At 38.9% G+C, this 17,383-nt stretch overlaps 1 protein-coding gene across 7 annotated transcripts in view; it reads right to left on the bottom strand.

The window, feature by feature from the left end:
- The window catches only part of DCX (doublecortin), a 116,280-nt gene extending 105,309 nt beyond the window's left edge, over positions 1-10,971 (bottom strand). For 6 of the 7 annotated variants that reach the window (XM_037729090.1, XM_017502151.2, XM_037729093.1 and 3 more), the window contains exons 1-2: positions 10,685-10,971; positions 8,616-9,001 (exon numbers count right to left, since the gene is read on the bottom strand). In XM_037729090.1, the coding sequence (XP_037585018.1) occupies positions 8,616-8,979 (364 nt within the window). In that variant the 5' untranslated portion in view covers positions 8,980-9,001; positions 10,685-10,971. Of the gene's footprint in view, positions 1-8,615; positions 9,002-10,558; positions 10,609-10,684 lie in introns of those variants that run through there. The other variant, XM_037729091.1, reaches the window with a different exon arrangement.
- Between the last annotated feature and the right edge of the window lie 6,412 nt (positions 10,972-17,383).

Below are 17,383 nucleotides of genomic sequence, written 5' to 3'. Positions count from 1 at the left end.
TTATTCTAACCAAACAAATAGACACTGACACTGGAGTAGAACTTTTGAAGAAGTGGTGATATTAACCAACCTCAGGTGCAGATCCTAATTGGGCTAAAAACTTGGCTCATCCAAATTCAAGAGTCATTCTCAAAACACCATTCAATATAATGGCACACCTAGTTGAAGAACTTTGTCAAGCTAAAGGTTCTAAGGACAAAGAGCACATCTAAATCTAATATAACAAGTGAAGCTCCAAGCTTGATATGGTTTTATTGGGATTTAAACATTTATATTAGTTTCTAGGATGTTTAGCTTTCAGGGGCATTACTGGAGCATTTTTAACATCTCTATTTCTTAAAATCCCTGTCCTATTTTTGGACTCAAAGCCCCCATCCCTTTGTTATATTATGAACCAAGGAAAGCTTTCAAAGTTAAAACATTTTTATGCCAAGTTAAAATGAACCAAGTAACCTTGCATATCAGGCATACACACATACTTGATAAGAAACCAGATCATCCTTTGCACAAAGTATATGGCCCAGTATGGAATATTAAAATGTGAAATGTGTGTGCATAGGTTGAATGTTTATGTGTGTGTATAAGTGTGTCCTCTACTCCTTACGCTACACTGGGTAGAGAAACTGTCTAAATAACAACCTGTACATATAAATGCCCTAGCTCTTGCTTAAAAAATAATCTCCTATTTCTACCACTCACCCTTCATCTTTTCATCCTCTCAAAGGATGTGCATGATATCTGTCTATTCAGGGCCATCTTCACCAGTTCTCACCCTTGGCTGCCACAAGTAATGAGGTACAGAAGTGAGAATACATTATACAGCTTGATTTATGGATTGGAAGGATTGAGTGTAATTTTCACATTTATCCTAGGTTAGAGGAAATGACTAATATAGCAGAAGAAATGCAGGGATCAGAGGCAAGAGGAGGGGATTGGACACCTGGGACTAGGAGCTGAAGAAAATAGGAAGAGAGATAGGCTCAGCCTGGGGAAAAGAATATTGGAAACGGTTGAATTCCTTGAGTAAAACATATTAGCCTCAAGGTATCTAGAAGTTCATTGAGAGGTTGAGCTGCAGAAACAGTGTGATTTAATCAGGCTTAAGTCATCGGTAATAACCCTAAGTAAATAAATAAACCCTAGCCAGTGCACAGAAAGCATTAAACACAATTACAGTCTGATGACTATCCTTTGGTCTCAGCAGGAGAACTGTATTCAGAAACACCAGGTTGATAATTCACTCCCTTTGCAAATATTTATTGCTTTGCCATAGTGCCAAAACCTTTAAGTCATGTTAATGAATAAATTTCTCAGTTATTGCTAAGAGAAGTTTCAGTCCAACCTTTGAGGACATTTATGTGTGTGTGTCGAGGCAGTAGGTAAGTGGCATCCAGCATAAGCGAACTGGCTTCCTAAGCTGCTCTCAGTCACAGATTTCTATCTTGACAAGGGAATCAAGGAATGGTTTTAAGTGAGGATAGGGACCCTTACCCACTTGGTGCATACATTGATACCCAGGATGAAATGGTCAATACCTCAGCCAAGAGAAACTCTGATTTCTTTGACTCCCTTGCTGACTAATTCAACACAACCCAAGTGATTACAGGCTGGGGTCTTTAATTTTTGACTGAAAAGGATGAATGAAGGGGCCCTTTTAGTATCTCCATATATTCACACCCAATAACCCCCATACCCTAGAAATGGTGTCTTGACTTAGCAGTTCACCAGATTCATTGGCACCTTCCAGGAGGCCACTGCCTTTGAGTCAGATGTTTTCCATAACTTGTCATGTACTTCAAAACTGTCAGACAACTGGTGGTGTGGAAATGTGTGAAGCTATAAATTTACGATTTCACTCATCCAGTCTCCTCTGGAGAGTCAGCTGTGTAGCCCTATTAGGACTTTGGACTTTTTTTACTTCCATCTCTTAAACCTCTTAAGCCTCCAAAGTATGAGTATGATTAACCACCTCCAGATGAAAATGAACATGATGGCTGAGAGCTATAGTATCATATAGCACCCAAGAACTTTCCAGAGGGCCCAGCCCTCAGCCAAATCTATGTTGAGCACCTTCCAGTGGTACATTTTAGTCACTCCACTTTCTCATCATTGGCCTGAATATGGAGTAATGGAAAAAGCGCAGCTGACATGATGTCAGTCAGAACAGCGTCCCCAGTACTTTCTAGTTGTGCACTCCAAACTCCCTTGGCTTCAGTTTCTTCTTTGCAAAGCAAGGGTGATAATAACAATGCCTACCTTGCGGGGTTGTTGTGGGGCACAAATCAGATGATGGATATAAAGTGCTCAACCCATGGCCAGGTGCAGCAACTCATGCCTGTAATCCTGGCACTTTGGGAGGCCGAGGCAGGTAGATGGCTTAAGACCAGAAGTTCGAGACTAGCCTGGGCAACATAATGAAACTCCATCTCTACTAAAAATACAATAATTAGCTGGGCGTGGTGGCACACGCCTGTAATCCCAGCTATTCCGGAGGCTGAGGCAGGAGAAGCGCTTGAACCTGGGAGGCAGAGGTTGCAGTGAGCTGAGATTGCACCACTGCAGTCTACCATAGGTGACAGAGAGAGTGAGACTCCATCTTAAAATAAAATAAAAATAAAATAAAATAAAATGCTGATTCCAGAGCCTGGAACACAGTAAGCACTTGATAGATTTCTATTATTATTAGGTCCTAATCTTACGGAATAGAGGAGAGAACAAGAAGGAAAGAGCAAAGAGGAAGAAAGTGCTGAATGAGGTTGAAAAGAGGAATAGAAGCTGAAGAGAAAAAAAAGGAAGGTATCAAGGTCAACCATCTAGGAAGTGAGCTGTGATTACAATAAGACATGAGTCCTGCTGGGGGCCTGTGACTCAAAGATAAGATTTACTGCTGGTTGGGAGGCGGCTTCCAGTTGTGGCAAATGCCAAATGTAGAAAATTTATGCTAACACCCTGCAAAGCCACTGCTGCCGCTGCAGAGGCCCACAGGCCCACTGAGGGCAGGATATTTATCGTCATTAAGAGTGATGACTCCAGAGTCACAGAGACCTGGATTCAAATTTCAACTAGGCACTTATAAGCTGTGTGATTTCAGTGAAATCACTTAATCTCTCTGAGTCTTAACTTTGCCATCTCTAAAGCAAAGATCATGCACTAGGTGACACATTGAGTCCATTCTAGGCCTAAGAGTCTATAAAAAGGAATCTTCTCTTTTCCATCTCAAACAGGCTTTAGAAAGCAAAGCTGTTAGGGTAATTAAATGTTAAGAAACTAGCTGCCCACCTCCAAGGACTCCACTTCTACGGCCAGAAATACATCAAATGTGCTTCTTTACTAGATTAAGAGTTCCTTGTTCTGATTCTGCCAGCATTTTCAACGTCTGTTGCCAGAGCTCCGTGCCTTCTGCACATCCTGCTGCCTGGCACTTGGAGCTGGATAAGGTGTGTTGCACCTTTACACAGCTGGTTTCCCATCCTGCCACAGCTTCCAAGGGCTATTTCCTACCAGCTGGAGGCCTAGAGGGAAAGCTGGCTTCAGAGCCAAGCAAGGTGCAAATTAGCTGGAACTAACAACCTGCTTTAGGGTGAGAGGGTAAGGAAATGAAATCATGGAAGCACAGCTGAAAGGGCAGAAATGAAACAAGCTGTGGGCTCAAGATGATCTAATATCTACCTCCCTTCTCTTCAAGAAGCCTCCATTTTCAAAAGAACTATATGTATTTGTATCTTCTCAATGCAAAAGCACTTCTGCCTGGGTTTTCTCCTCTTCTCCAAGGCTTCCTGACTCAAAAAGGAATATATTAAATGATACTTTACTGTATTATATTAAAATATTAAATGACATTTGATTATATTATCATATCTATTAATAATGCATCTCTCCCAGGTATCTTAAAATTCTTGTCTTTAACAATGTACTTGTTTTAGTAGTTACAGAATAAATTAGTGAGAAGGTGGATTTATCTCATTGAAAGAAACGAGCTATGGCAAAAGAACTGGATCATAGCTGGTGTGACTACACAGCTCAGATTTTCTAAGACTGTTCCAATTGTAAATATTCTGTCCCATGGTCTGTGTAATAACTCTTGAACTTGTCTCAATTTGGGTTCAGAGAAGCTGGCTAGTCATAAATGATACCCCCAACATTGATCTGTATACTTACATACAAGAAAATGGGGGAAGAAATGGACCAGCCATAAAAGGAAGGAGAAAGATTCTACAAAAATAAAAATAAAAAAGAAAGAAAGAAAGAAAAAGGAAAGACAAGACAAAAGGAAAACCCATCAATGGATCTCCTGGGGACACAGCTAATGAGGACCACATCCTACATGGCTTCACTAAGACCCTCGTTGTACCCAAGGACTGTGGGAAAACTGACATCAATAACCTTTGATCCAAAATGCTTTCCCTGATACTTTCTGTATCTAGCAAAAAACAGTAGACTAGAGGCACTAGACAAAGGAGTACCACAAGGCCAGAGTGATTAACCAATGATTTTTAAATTTCATTTTTTAAGGCTAAATATGTAATAATGCGGTCATTTGAAAACACAGTGTGTTCTGTGCTCTATTATTCCTTTAATATATATAAAGAAAAAAAATAAAAACAGATTTCTGCATTTCTAAAAACTCCTACCACTTTAGTTAGTTAAATGGGACCATCAAGATCACCCAGTCTAATACTTCCCAAGTCTAAGTGCTCATAAAAATCACGTGAGGAGATTTGTAAAAACACAAACACTGAGGCACTAGCCCTGGGGATTCTGATTCAATAGATCTTGGGTGTGGCCCAGGAATGTAATATTTCTCTAAAGTTCTGAAAGATTTTGAAAGGCAGCCAGGTTTGGGAACCATTGATCATTACAATCCCTTACTAACATCATCATTTTCATGATCATTATTATTTCCATTATTGGTATTTTACATCATTAATAATAATAGTACCTGTAGCTATAATTTTACCTTGTCAATGTGTTTCCATATCTATTGTCTAAGTTTATCCGTACAACCACCCTAATGGATAGAGAAGGCAGGTGTTCCATTTTACAGATAAAAATATTACTGACAAGAGATACACAAAATGTGGTGGTCTACACATACAATGACATCTTGTTCTTCAACAAAATAGAATGAAGTGCCAATACATGGAATGACATAGATAAAATTTGAAAACATTATTCTAAGTAAAAGAAGCACAAAAGACCACATAGTATTTGATTAAATTTATATGAAATGCCCAGAATAGACAAATCTGTGGAGACAGAAAGTAGATTAATAATTGTCTAGAGCTGGAGAGATTGTAGAAAATAATTCAGTGACAACTAATTGGAGTAGGATTTATTTTTGGGGAAATGAAAATGGTCCAAAATTATGTTATGATGATGGTTGCACCACTTGATAAATCTTCCAAAAATCATTTTACACTTGAATGGGTGAATTTTGTCTTATGCAAACTATACCTTAACACAGTTGTTTATTTTCTAGTTATTTTTAAAATAAATAACAGTCACATTAATGATAACGGCAAACCTATGATCATGTAGCTAACTAGCTATAAAGTAGGATAACTCAGACAATAATAACTAGCTTTTATTAAGTACTATTGTGTGACTGGCAGAGTAACTTGCACTTTATAACCACTGTCTTATTTAATCCTCAAAGTCATTGTTCCCATTTTAGAGATGACAAACTGAGGCTCAGGGAAACTATGTGGTTAACTCAAGGTATTACAGACTAACAGTGACAGATCCTGGATTTGAACCAAATCTGAGTCCAAAGACTTCTTTTTTCATTACAATCTGCTGCCTCTAAGACTAGAACACAATGACTCTGATTTTTCAAGCCAGGAAGTCTAACTGGAAGCAATGTATATGACATTTTGATCTTTTGTTCAACTTCTTGCAAAGGTGAATAAAGCCAAAGGACTTCTGTTCTCCATTCCCTGATGGGCAGTTCTAAACTATAAAATATGAGATAAAAAGACACATTATTTTCAACCTCCTTATCCCAGTGCCCTTTCCATTTGGCTCTGTGGCAGTGACAAAGCTGATCACATTTCTTAACACTATTCTGGAGATAGCCCTGAATTTTCTTGACTGAATAGGCAGTACTCAGGACTGGAGGTCATTGAGGTCCACTGGGACTTGTAGTTGTAGATGACATGTGAACAAATGCAACTGAGCCCTATTCACACTTCGCATAGTCCAGGAATTCAACAAAAAGTACCACTGAACACAGGAGTGATAAATAAGAGGAGTTCAATCTAGTAGGACTCAAAAGGAATCAAGGGAATAGCTGCAGTCTTTTCAAAATTACATTTATTGCTACCTGTGTTGAACAGATTATCACCAGCCCTCTTGTAATACACCAATACATACACACACACACACACACACACACACACACACACACATACATCTAGGGAGAAAAATAAATATGTAAAAAATGGATTTGGGGGAAAATTTTCTGCATAACACTTATCTTACATGAGATGCAAGAATATTCTAATACTTGCTCTGAATACAATGTTACTTGGTTCAGTATTCTTTACTAATGTCTATTGTGGTGTTTAGAATATTACAGTTCATAGAAATGAGGATATATTGGATGATACAGGGTGCTTTGTTTATGAAAGTTGTTACAGAGAAATCCCTGAAATTTGGCTGAGATGTAGATTTTACAATGACAAAAGACAGACACCCTAACAATTACTCTGTTGGACAGCTCCCTCATCCTAGCTTCAAACCCTTCGAATTTGCCCTGACTCTCCTTTATTCTAAGATATGCACTAAGATGGCCAGTCCTTTGATGGTCAGGAAGGGCCTAGGATTAACCTCTGCCTGTCCACTGAGCACATGATGAAATAATCTAAGCTTCCTGGGCATTGCTTTTCAAGGTCAGCTATGCAGAAAAATCTCAGCCGGGTGCGGTGGCTCACGCCGGTAATCCCAGCACTTTGGGAGGCCGAGGCAGGCGGATCACCTGAGGTCGGGAGTTTGAGACCAGCCTGACCAACATGGAGAAACCCCCGTCTCTACTAAAAATACAAAATTAGCCAGGTTTGGTGACACATGCCTGTAATCCCAGCTACTCGGGAGGCTGGTGCAGGAGAATCACTTGAACCCGGGAGGCAGAGGTTGTGGTAAGCTGAGGTCATGCCATGGCACTTGAGCCTGGGCAACAAGAGCAAAACTCTGTCAAAAAAAAAAAAAAAAAAAAAAAAAAAAAAAAAAAAAAAAAAAAAAAAAAAAAAAAAAAAGAAAAAAAAAAAAGAAAAGAAAAGAAAAGAAAAAAAGAAAAGAAAAAGAAAAATCTCAAACTTGAACCCCAAGCTCAGATGCAGCAACCATATGGACACTATCTCATATAAGTAACTGGTCACAATTGCTTGGCCTGACTACTTGGGCAACAGCAGCTATTTGAGAGAAGTAGGGTCTCGTACAAAGGAAGCCCTCATTCTCCTTTGTCTAGGAACCCAAGAAACTTAGAAGCAGTGAAGCAGAGGCAGGTTGCTCCCACGTCAAATCACTTAAGGTGCTATTTCTCCTTCTTTGTTGGTTATTTCATAATTTGGTTTCTCTAGAGATCTGCCTGCTTTAAACTCACCTTTGCTTGGGGAATGAAAGGAGTGAGGAGAAAGGGCTGGATAATAGAGGAGGGGCTTGAGAAGGAACACATTCATTATCACCACTCATTGAGGTCATTCTTTAAAGTACTGATTTGGTTAAATTGATCACATATGTTATACCCACCAACTTAAAAATGGGGAATCATCTTCAGCATAATAGATTTGATAATATAGAATGTTAAAAATATGACCCAAGATCTATTTTCTAAATGACCATAAAAAAGACTCTATGGCTGAGTAAGTTCTGGTAAGAGCTGGGTATACAGGTTGTTGGGATTTTTGGCAATCTATTCAGAAAATTTAGTTGCCATTCAAAAATCTAGAGAGGATATAAGGGGATTTAGGTACAATGAGTCAATTCCTATTCTAATAGGAATGGTCTTTATTAAAATACCGGACATACCTACAGCTTTCTTTGGTATTTCTCCCAATGACCTCAGCCTTAGGGACACACCCTAAAGTAGGCTTATTAGACGCAACAGCTGAGCAGCGACCACTTACCTAAAAGAATAATCCTCTGTGAATATGTCCAGGAAATCCTGCTCTTAGGGTGTGTATTTCCAATGAGTTGCAATTCACAAATAATTTCCCAGCAGTTCAAAGAAAATTTGGGCACAATATTTTCTCTGTTAACCCAACCAAATGTCCTTCCTTTTTATACCCTTAAGGATTTCATGCTCTGCCTCAATAGTGCTACTCAAAGTTAATTATGAGCAAGATCTAGAATAAATGCTACAATTAAGATTTTCCTTTTTATACCCTGGCAGATAAGTACAATGTTTGATCACCACCATTCACACTTCAACCTCAGCAGAGACTGAAGGGTGATTGCTAATGGCTCTGTTGATGTCTTTAGCATTAGAAATTTGAGCATTAATTAACCCAGTGTTTTGAAAAATACATTGCATAGTTTTTTTCAAAGCAACCCAAGAATGTAACCATAACCAATAATGCCACCTCCCACCAAGGGCCACCACCCACTATTTAAATTACCTTCCTCCAGTTCATCCATGCTTCCGATCTTCCTGGATCCATCAATGGTGTAAATGTAACGCACTCCCTGAGGCAGGTTGATGTTGTCAGACAGAGATCGTGTCAGGTCAGCCAGCAAGGCGTCGAAGCTGCGAAAACGGTCAGAGGACACAGCGTACACAATCCCCTTGAAGTAGCGGTCCCCATTGCGGTAGAAACGTACCTTCTTGGCTTTCTTCTCATTACTCAGTGCCTGCAAGGTTCTGGTTCGGTAGAAGCTACAGTGGGCGCTGTGAGTGGGGCTAGGCAACCCATTCATCCGGGAGCCTCGCATGTTCCTGGATGTCTTATCTCTTTCGTCAAAGTGTCCAAAATCAAGTTCCATATTTTAGTGGAACCTCAGAGACCTGAGCGTTGGAGAAAGGGATGGGGGCGAAGAGAGGCAAAAACAAAAAGGGACGAGGAGAGGGAAAAAAGAAAGGAATTCAAATATTAGCCAGATCCAGATCTGCAATCTGCTGCTTGTGAAAAGAACTGGTTGAAAAAAGCCTGTGACCCATCTGCTGCTTGCCCCTGACCTGCAGGAATATTGATCTTAATAGAGAAGAAGGAGGGGCTGGGCGGGGGTGCTGGTGGTTGCGGGGGTTGGGAGTAAGAGATAGAGAGGGAGGCACTCTTGGCACTGTTCCAGACAGAGGAGAGGGGGAGATTTTGAAATAGCTGAAAATCCTGAGACTTACTGACAGTGGCTCCTATCAAATTGTAACTTCGGGCTAAATACATTAAAACTGGCATCTGTTTCCTCACACATGCCCACATGACTAACGGTTGTAAATGAATCCATAGCCTGACAAAATTCCCCTTGAAGAGAACAGAAGGAGCTAGCCAAGGTTAGCATCTCCAGCTTAGGAAGCAGTCTTGGCATTTCAGTACAATGACTATGAAGGGGAGTGTTTTCATTTTATTCCAAGTCTTCTTTCCTACTCTAATGTGTGCATCCCCTCCCCCCAGAATAAACTAAGATTCGCCTTTAAAGGGACAGCCTCCAGGGAACAGCCCGTGTCTTTGTGCTATTCATCAAACCCGTTCCCCACCAAGCTGGTGCAGCTATCCGACATTAGTAAGAAATAAACTGGTGGGGGGGAAGGATTATAAAAATAAGTTATTTAACAAGTTATTAGCTCTGCCTTCCCCCTGGTACCATTTGTTCACAAAATCCTCCCCCGCCCCCGCCACCACAGGTGCTCCATCTTCTCCCCACCGATGCAGCAACACCTCTTAATGGAATAATTTAATTGTTGAAAGATTCACAAATGAGTCTCCAAACAGCATATGGGACCTTTAGAAGGAAGCACACCTTTCATTGTTCGGGGTTTCTACCCTAATTGAAGGGACATTTTACCCTCAGAGCCGGCAATTCACCCCAAACTTGTATATTGCCCAGGTGCATTAGCTGAGGAAAAGATGGTCATTTGTCAGGCTTTGCTTTTCTCCCTTCTGCGGAACCCCTCCCCGCAAAGATACCCCAAACAATCAAAACATGAAACCCAATACAACTGAAGCCCCAAATGCTAGCAAACGTAGTGACATCCTAAGAGCCAAACTATTAACATGCATCTCACAGATGGGGATAAAAGGACTCACAAAGCAAGCAGGGCTCAGCTGCTACACATTGCCACATCAATGTATTTGCAAGGAACCAGGAGGACAGGAGATAAAGAAAGACTGGTGCCTAATGGATATGCGAGGCTCGATTACCCCTTTTTTCCAATGTCACCATGACCTATGCTGAGCTCAGCATTGTCTCTGTCAGACAACCTGCAGTGGTAAGAGACCCCACCTCCTCAAGGCAAGTAGCAAACATTTCCCCAGGCATGCCAGTAATGCTTTGCTTTGCTTTAGGATCAGAGGTAGTATCATTCTAAATGAACATCACAGTGAAAACAAAGAAACATCAAACTCACTTTTCCAAAGGAAAATCCCAGGTAGAAGCTTAGGGAAAGAGACAGAGAGAGCAGGCTTTGCCTTGTGCTTTTCCCGTTTGACATCTGTTACATTCTGCTTGAAAATCACTCAAAAGCCCCACTCACCGGTTTTCTGCTGGTTGGGTGGAGATGCTGAGAGAAAGAAAACCAATCTCTCTATGCCTTTGTTGTCTGAGCTCCAAGCAAGAAATTCCTGCCAGGGTGGATAGATGCCTTCTAGGTCCTAGTGCCTTGTCCAGCTTCTCCCCTGTAACTCAGGCTTAGTGAATCCCCCCAACCTCCTATGATTAATTACATGCTTTTAAAAAAATTCACAGGCTGCATTAACAGCTAGAAAGGGTTCATTTATAACCAACAGGAAATTGCGGGGTAGCAAAAAGATTGCACAGACAAAATCAGAATGCTCTAATGAGCAATGTGCTAGTCCTTTCTTTTAGAAAATTGGCAATTTCACTTGGCCAAAACCTTGGCCTAATCTGCTTGAGGCTGGACTCAGACAGCAAAACCCGGCTTCCTAGAAATTGTAGCTTTCTTCCTTTCACCTACTTGAGAGGAAAAAAAAAAAAATCAAATCTGCGGATTCTTTAAGGCAGTTTAGCTCAAGAATCCAACAACTGGGTTTTGTTTGTTGTTGTTTTTATTGTTTTTTTTTTTGTTTGTTTTGTTATGAAGTCAACAAAGTAGACTAAGAGGAAGTAGGATAGGAGCAAGACAAGGGGAAGTAATTCTAGAATATTACGGAAGATAGGATTGAAAAGGACACCCCAAACCTTTCAGCCTGGTATAAGAATTTGGTTAATAAAAGGAGAATGTAGCGTTTACCTTTGAGAGTTTGAAAGTTCAAACCCAACCCAACTACCTTTCTATGTGAAGTAAATGTAATGGCTACAAAATGAATATTAACAGATTTCTCCTCAAACTGCTTATTTGTCATTAACTGGCTTCTTTATATAAAATGCATTACAAAAAAACTCAAGGAAGCATCCAAGATGGACTAATTAGATCAGACCCAACTATAAAACAAAAGAAAAAGGTGAGAGGTTAAATGGGGTAGGGGGAGGCTACTATCTTCACAATTTAGGCTACATGCACCAATATGTAGCAGCCTTGAACTATCATGGTTCTACTTTTGCTTGGCTCCCAGGAAGCTCAGAGACAATAGCATGCTCAGTAATTATTTTATATCTGATTCCTAGTATAATTAACCCTTCCTTTTATATAGAGCTGTTGATCTTTTATATTTAAGCATTTTCTCTGCATGTGTTTCATTGTAAGTTGCCTCCAAGTAGGATTAAAAATATGATTGTCTTTCTTCCGTGAAAGGTGTTGACTCAGCAAAGCCTGGAGCTGTCTGTTAGTTGGGTGGACAGCCTCAAATGTGCGACCTGCCTAGTTAAGTCCTCCCAATACCCTGCTGCTGATTTCTTGGTTACTATACAAGTACCTCAGGGAAATGCATGTGTCTGCCCTGTTTTCTTCCATGCGCTGTTGCCTTGCCTTGTGGCAATCTCATGAAAAATCAACATTATTCACGTTAGAGGCAGAAAAATTAAGGAATAAGAACAGGGAAATGTGGAAATTCTAACAAGGCTAATGTTTTAAAACCTCTTCAGTAAATATGTAGCAATTAATTTTGCATCAGAACTCAAAATCATTTTATTTCTGGTGAAGATACAACAGTGGATGGGATAATAAAACTTATACATGAAGCATTTGGAATGTATTTTAGAGGAAATTTCCTCACAATATATAGGCTTTGCAATGCTACTGTGTAAGCTGCAAAATGTCTTTATGAGACAGCCTAGGATAAATGACTTTGTTTGCTTCATGTATCCCAGAGAGCAGAGAGATAGGCAGAATCAATATTTCCTTGTTTGAGGTATGTGGGCATTAATAGATGTTCCTTAAAACAGAAAAAAAAATTCTGTGGTCAAAAATATTTGAAAAGTTATGCGCTAAACAAAGGTAGTTTTGCTTATCATAAAACTTGTCAGGGCCCTTAATACAAAATATAATGTGTGTTCTAAAAAAAAAAAATGGAATACAAGGCTTCCATTTATTTTTTTGAAGCTCAGAACCTTTTGGTCACCCCAGAACATGGACCAATGTTCTGTGGGGATAAAAAACTTTTGCAAAAGCTGGAGTAGATCATCTCACAAAGGTATTTCTTCTCAAAGAACTCTCAGCTACTCACCAAGACTCTCTTTCTCACTTCTTCAGAATAAACAAGCTACTAGCAAAAGAGAAGGTCTCAGGTGTGAAAAAAAGTACATCTTTAAATATGGAAGTCAACTTTGAAGGTTAAGGGAGAGTTATGGTTGAGGGCTCAATGGAGTGAAGTGATTTAAGAAAAAGAATAGCAACTCCATGTCAGAAATGCAGCAATAAGACCTTTTGATTACTTACCATGTGCCCTGTAACACAGGCAGGACGGTGTAGGAAACATCCATCACTACCCCTGAGGGACTTGATGACTCATTGAGGAAAGGACTATACATCTTGCAAAAATCATGAAGGAGGCCTTAGATCCTTCTTGACATGCTGCAGTCTGGATTAATCAAACTCAGCTTTAAGAGCAGGGTCAAGAAACTGCTCATCCATCTCTCTCTCTCTCTCTCTCTCTCTCTCTCTCTCACACACACACACACACACACACACACACACAAACACACAACACCAAAAAATTATCAGTTTACGTTACCAATCAGAAGCACAGAGAGCAGGATCTAGGTGGGACAGAGTAAGCAAACAGGAAGTGAGGTTGGAACATAGTACAAAATTGTTAATGCATAGGACCTTTATTGAGAAAATTGTAAAACTATTGAAAAACATAACAGAAGCTGTGAATAAGTGCAAAGTCAGACCAGGCTCATGGATACAAGATGCAATGCTGCAAGGTATCAATCCTCTCCAAAGTAATCTATACATAGATTCCAATAACAGCCCCAACAGGAATTTTTGTGAAATTCAAAAAAATTACTTCAAAATTTTTGTGGATGAATATAAAACTCTAAGAGTAGCCAAGAACATTGTAAAAAAGAGAAATCGGAATCCAATACCTGCCCTATGAAAATTCGTTATGAAGCTGTAGTAATTAAGATAGCGTGGTGTTTGCCTGAAGGACAAAGATTAATTAAACAAAACAGATACCAGCATAAACAGGAACTTGCTATGTCATAAGATAGTGGTAAAACCATGGGCTCTGGAACCAGACCACCTGGTTCAAATTCTGATTCTACTAATTATTAGCTGGGGACCTTGGGTGAGGTACTTAACCTTCCTGTGCTTCATTTCACCCATCTGTCACACGAAGACGATGATAACAACAGTAGGATTTTCAGTTGTTATGAGGAGTAAATGAGCAAATATATATATATATATATATATATATATATATATATATATATCGTTTAGAACAGACCCTGGCACATAGTATGTATAAGTATTAACTTTTATTATCCCCCGAATATTAATATGCCAACTCCCTCACTTCTTTCACATCTTCACCCAAAGGTGGACTTCTCAACAAGACCAACCTAGACTACCTGATTTAAAGTTACAACCTTCCCTCTTAACCCAGCACTTCAAATTTTTTTACTCTCTTTATTTTTTCCGTAACATTTATCATCTCCAACATATTAGATAATATACTTATTAATTACATACTTCCTCAATGTATAATATAAGCTTCAAGAGGGTAGGAATATTCTAGCAGCTTTAATGACAAATATAATTCACATTACCAATAGGACTACTTTTGTCTATATTTTTAATGCTGCATTTTAAGTGCCTAGAACAATATTTAACACACAATAGGTTTGGGTATTTGTTGAATTGTATAAAGTAAGGAAAGCATAGAGTATTCAATAGATCGTATGAAGATAATTAACTTTCATATGGAAAAAAGTTTAATTAGCTACTCCCCTTATACTATACATAAAAATAAACTCCAGATGTTTTAAAGACCTGAATAAAGAACGAAACTTTAAAATTATTAGAATGAAGCATAAAATATTTCCTTTAAATCCTTATGGTAGAAAATAATTTCTTAAGACACAGAAAGCAGAGGTCTTATGGGAAAATATGGATAAATTTGATTTCATAAAAATGTACAACTTCTAAAGGCAAAAGACAACATTTAAACATTAAAAAATAAATAATAGACTGAGAAAAGATATTTGAAACTTAACTGACAAAACATTAGTGTCCTGATATCTATATATATCATATAGATATTGATATGGTTTGGATATTTGTCTCTGCCAAGTCTCATGTTGAATTGTAGTCCCCAGTGCTGGACCTGGTGGGAGGTATTTGGATCATGGGGGTGGATCCCTCATGGCTTGGTGCTGCCTTCCTGATAGTAAGTTCTCCTGAGATCTGGTCTGGTCATTTAAAAGTGTATGGCACCACCCCTCCAACACATTCATGTATGTGTGTTCTCTCTCTCTCTCTCTCTCTCTCTGTCTCGCTCTCGCTCTCGTTCTGGCTTTCACCATGTGAAGTGCCTGCTCCCACTTTGCCTTTTGTCATAATGATAAGCTTCCTGGGACCTCCCCAGAAGCTAAAGTTGGAGATATGCTTCCTGTGCAGCCTACAAAACCATGAGCTAATTAAACCTCTTTTCTTTATAAATTACCCGGTCTTGGGTATTTCTTTATGAAAATGCAAGAATGGCTGAATACAGGAAATATATATGTAAAGTTATATGTATCTCATATATATATATATATATATATATATATATATATATATATATATAATGCACTATGAGCAGTAACCCAAACAACTTCTTATGAAGTCATCCTAGCTATCATCCTCCTTTCAGTCCTATTGATAAGTGGTTCACTGAACTCAGATCACGTAGGATTTTAATAGTTGAACAAACAAACCCTTAATAGTGGCTACATCATTGGGATGTCCTGATCCAACATTGAGGATATGTTTACCTCACCAAATAAACACAGCTCTTAGAACCTCATATGCAGTTACCAATCAGACATTTTCTCTATCCCAATAACCATAAAACAGAAAACAAGTTGCTTTCATCTGTTTACCCTTATTATGTATCCTCAGTATACCCTCTGACATCAGTATATGCTTATGGTCTTATTTCAGAAGTTCACCAACTTTCTGGGTCTTTAGCTTAATCTAGGCACCTTGATGATCACACCATCCTAATGGACATAATACTGCTAGAACCTGGAGGGTTCATGTTACGTCCGACACTTGGGCTTTATGACTCAACAGATCCAGTGGTGCTCAAAAATATCTGTAGCAGCTCAGGTTGTTGTATAGAGATGGTAGCAAGCCCTAATAGGAGACTCATTTGTATAAACCTCTCCTCATTCCTCAAAGGTTTTGAAGAAAAGCCTCTTACATTGTAAAGTAGCTCTCGATTTTCTTGTGTGTTACAGGTGAGAATTTAATGCCTGACCATGGGAAACAAAATGACCCTAGAACCCAAGCTTCCCATCGTATATGGTTCTTATTTGATCTGTCAAGACATAAAGTTGAGCATGCACAGCAGCATTTCCTCTTCAAACAGAACTGATATATAAGATCAAGACTAACCATGTCCTAAAATTTTTTGAGAAAGTAGACATTTCATCTGTAGATGTCCTTGCAGAGCTACATCAGAGCTTGGTCGCTATGGCTGATGAATAAAATGGCCATGATGGTAAGGGTGTAAGATACATATAGCTGAATAACATGAGGTTCCTCTTAACAAAAAACTAGTCTAGCTATAGCCACTGCTGACTGCCCAGTCTGCCTCTAGCAGGCACCACTGCTGAGCTGCTAATTTGGAACCATAACCCAGTATAACCACATGCCTATCTGGTAACAGTATAATTACAACTATCATTTGGGAGGCAGATATTTGCCCTCAATGGAATAGACAACTATTATACATGCTCACATTGCCTATCCACAAGTACCACCATCCGTGGATTTACTGAATATCTTATTCATCATCACAGTATCTTTGCAACATGCATTCTAATTAAATAATTCATTTATCAGCCAAAAAACAAAAAGAGAGACAATAGTCTCATATTCATTGGTTTCACAGATCTTACCATGGATGCCATCACTCAGAAGCAGCTAGCCTTATTGAATGGTGCATTACCTAACACTGAATCAGTTACAGCCTTAACTAGGAGGTTACACATTGTGAAGTTGAAGTACTGTTGTATGGATATAGTTGTGCTTTGAACTGGCTACCAATATCTCTCTTATAGCCAGGCTATCAAATAGTGGAAATAGAGATGGCATCAATCATTATTACACCTAATGACCCACTCACAAAAAGTTGCTTCACTCCCTGCAACCTTGGACTTGGTGTGGTTATAATTTTTAATTCCAAAGGTAATGGTATTTCCACCACATGACAGTTACAGCAATCCAATACAGGCAAACTATCAAAGGCTCAGTTTTTCTTGAAATAAAAATTGGGATTACGCTATAGGGTAAATAAAAAAACAAACAAAAAACCCAAACAGGCAAGCAAAACAAAAACAAAAATCCCTAGTGAATATGGAATATATAGTGGAGAAAGAAAGTTATAAATGCCACTACAGCCATATGAACAAATTAACTCAAAATGAATCAAAGACCTAAATGTAAGAACTAAAAACTAAAATTCTTAAAAGAAAACATGGGTGTAAATCTTTGTGACTGACCTTGGGTTAGGCAATGGTATTTTTAGATATAATACCTAAAGCACAAACAATTAAAGAAAATATATTGGATTTTATCAAAATTTAAAACTTTTGAGCATCAAAGGACACCATGAATACAAGA

The sequence above is a fragment of the Cebus imitator genome, unplaced genomic scaffold (assembly GCF_001604975.1).
Source record: "Cebus imitator isolate Cc_AM_T3 unplaced genomic scaffold, Cebus_imitator-1.0 Scaffold292, whole genome shotgun sequence".
In the NCBI taxonomy this organism is placed as follows: Eukaryota; Metazoa; Chordata; class Mammalia; order Primates; family Cebidae; genus Cebus; species Cebus imitator.
Note: the sequence above shows the minus strand (reverse complement) of the source record. Positions and strands in the feature narration are given on the sequence as shown.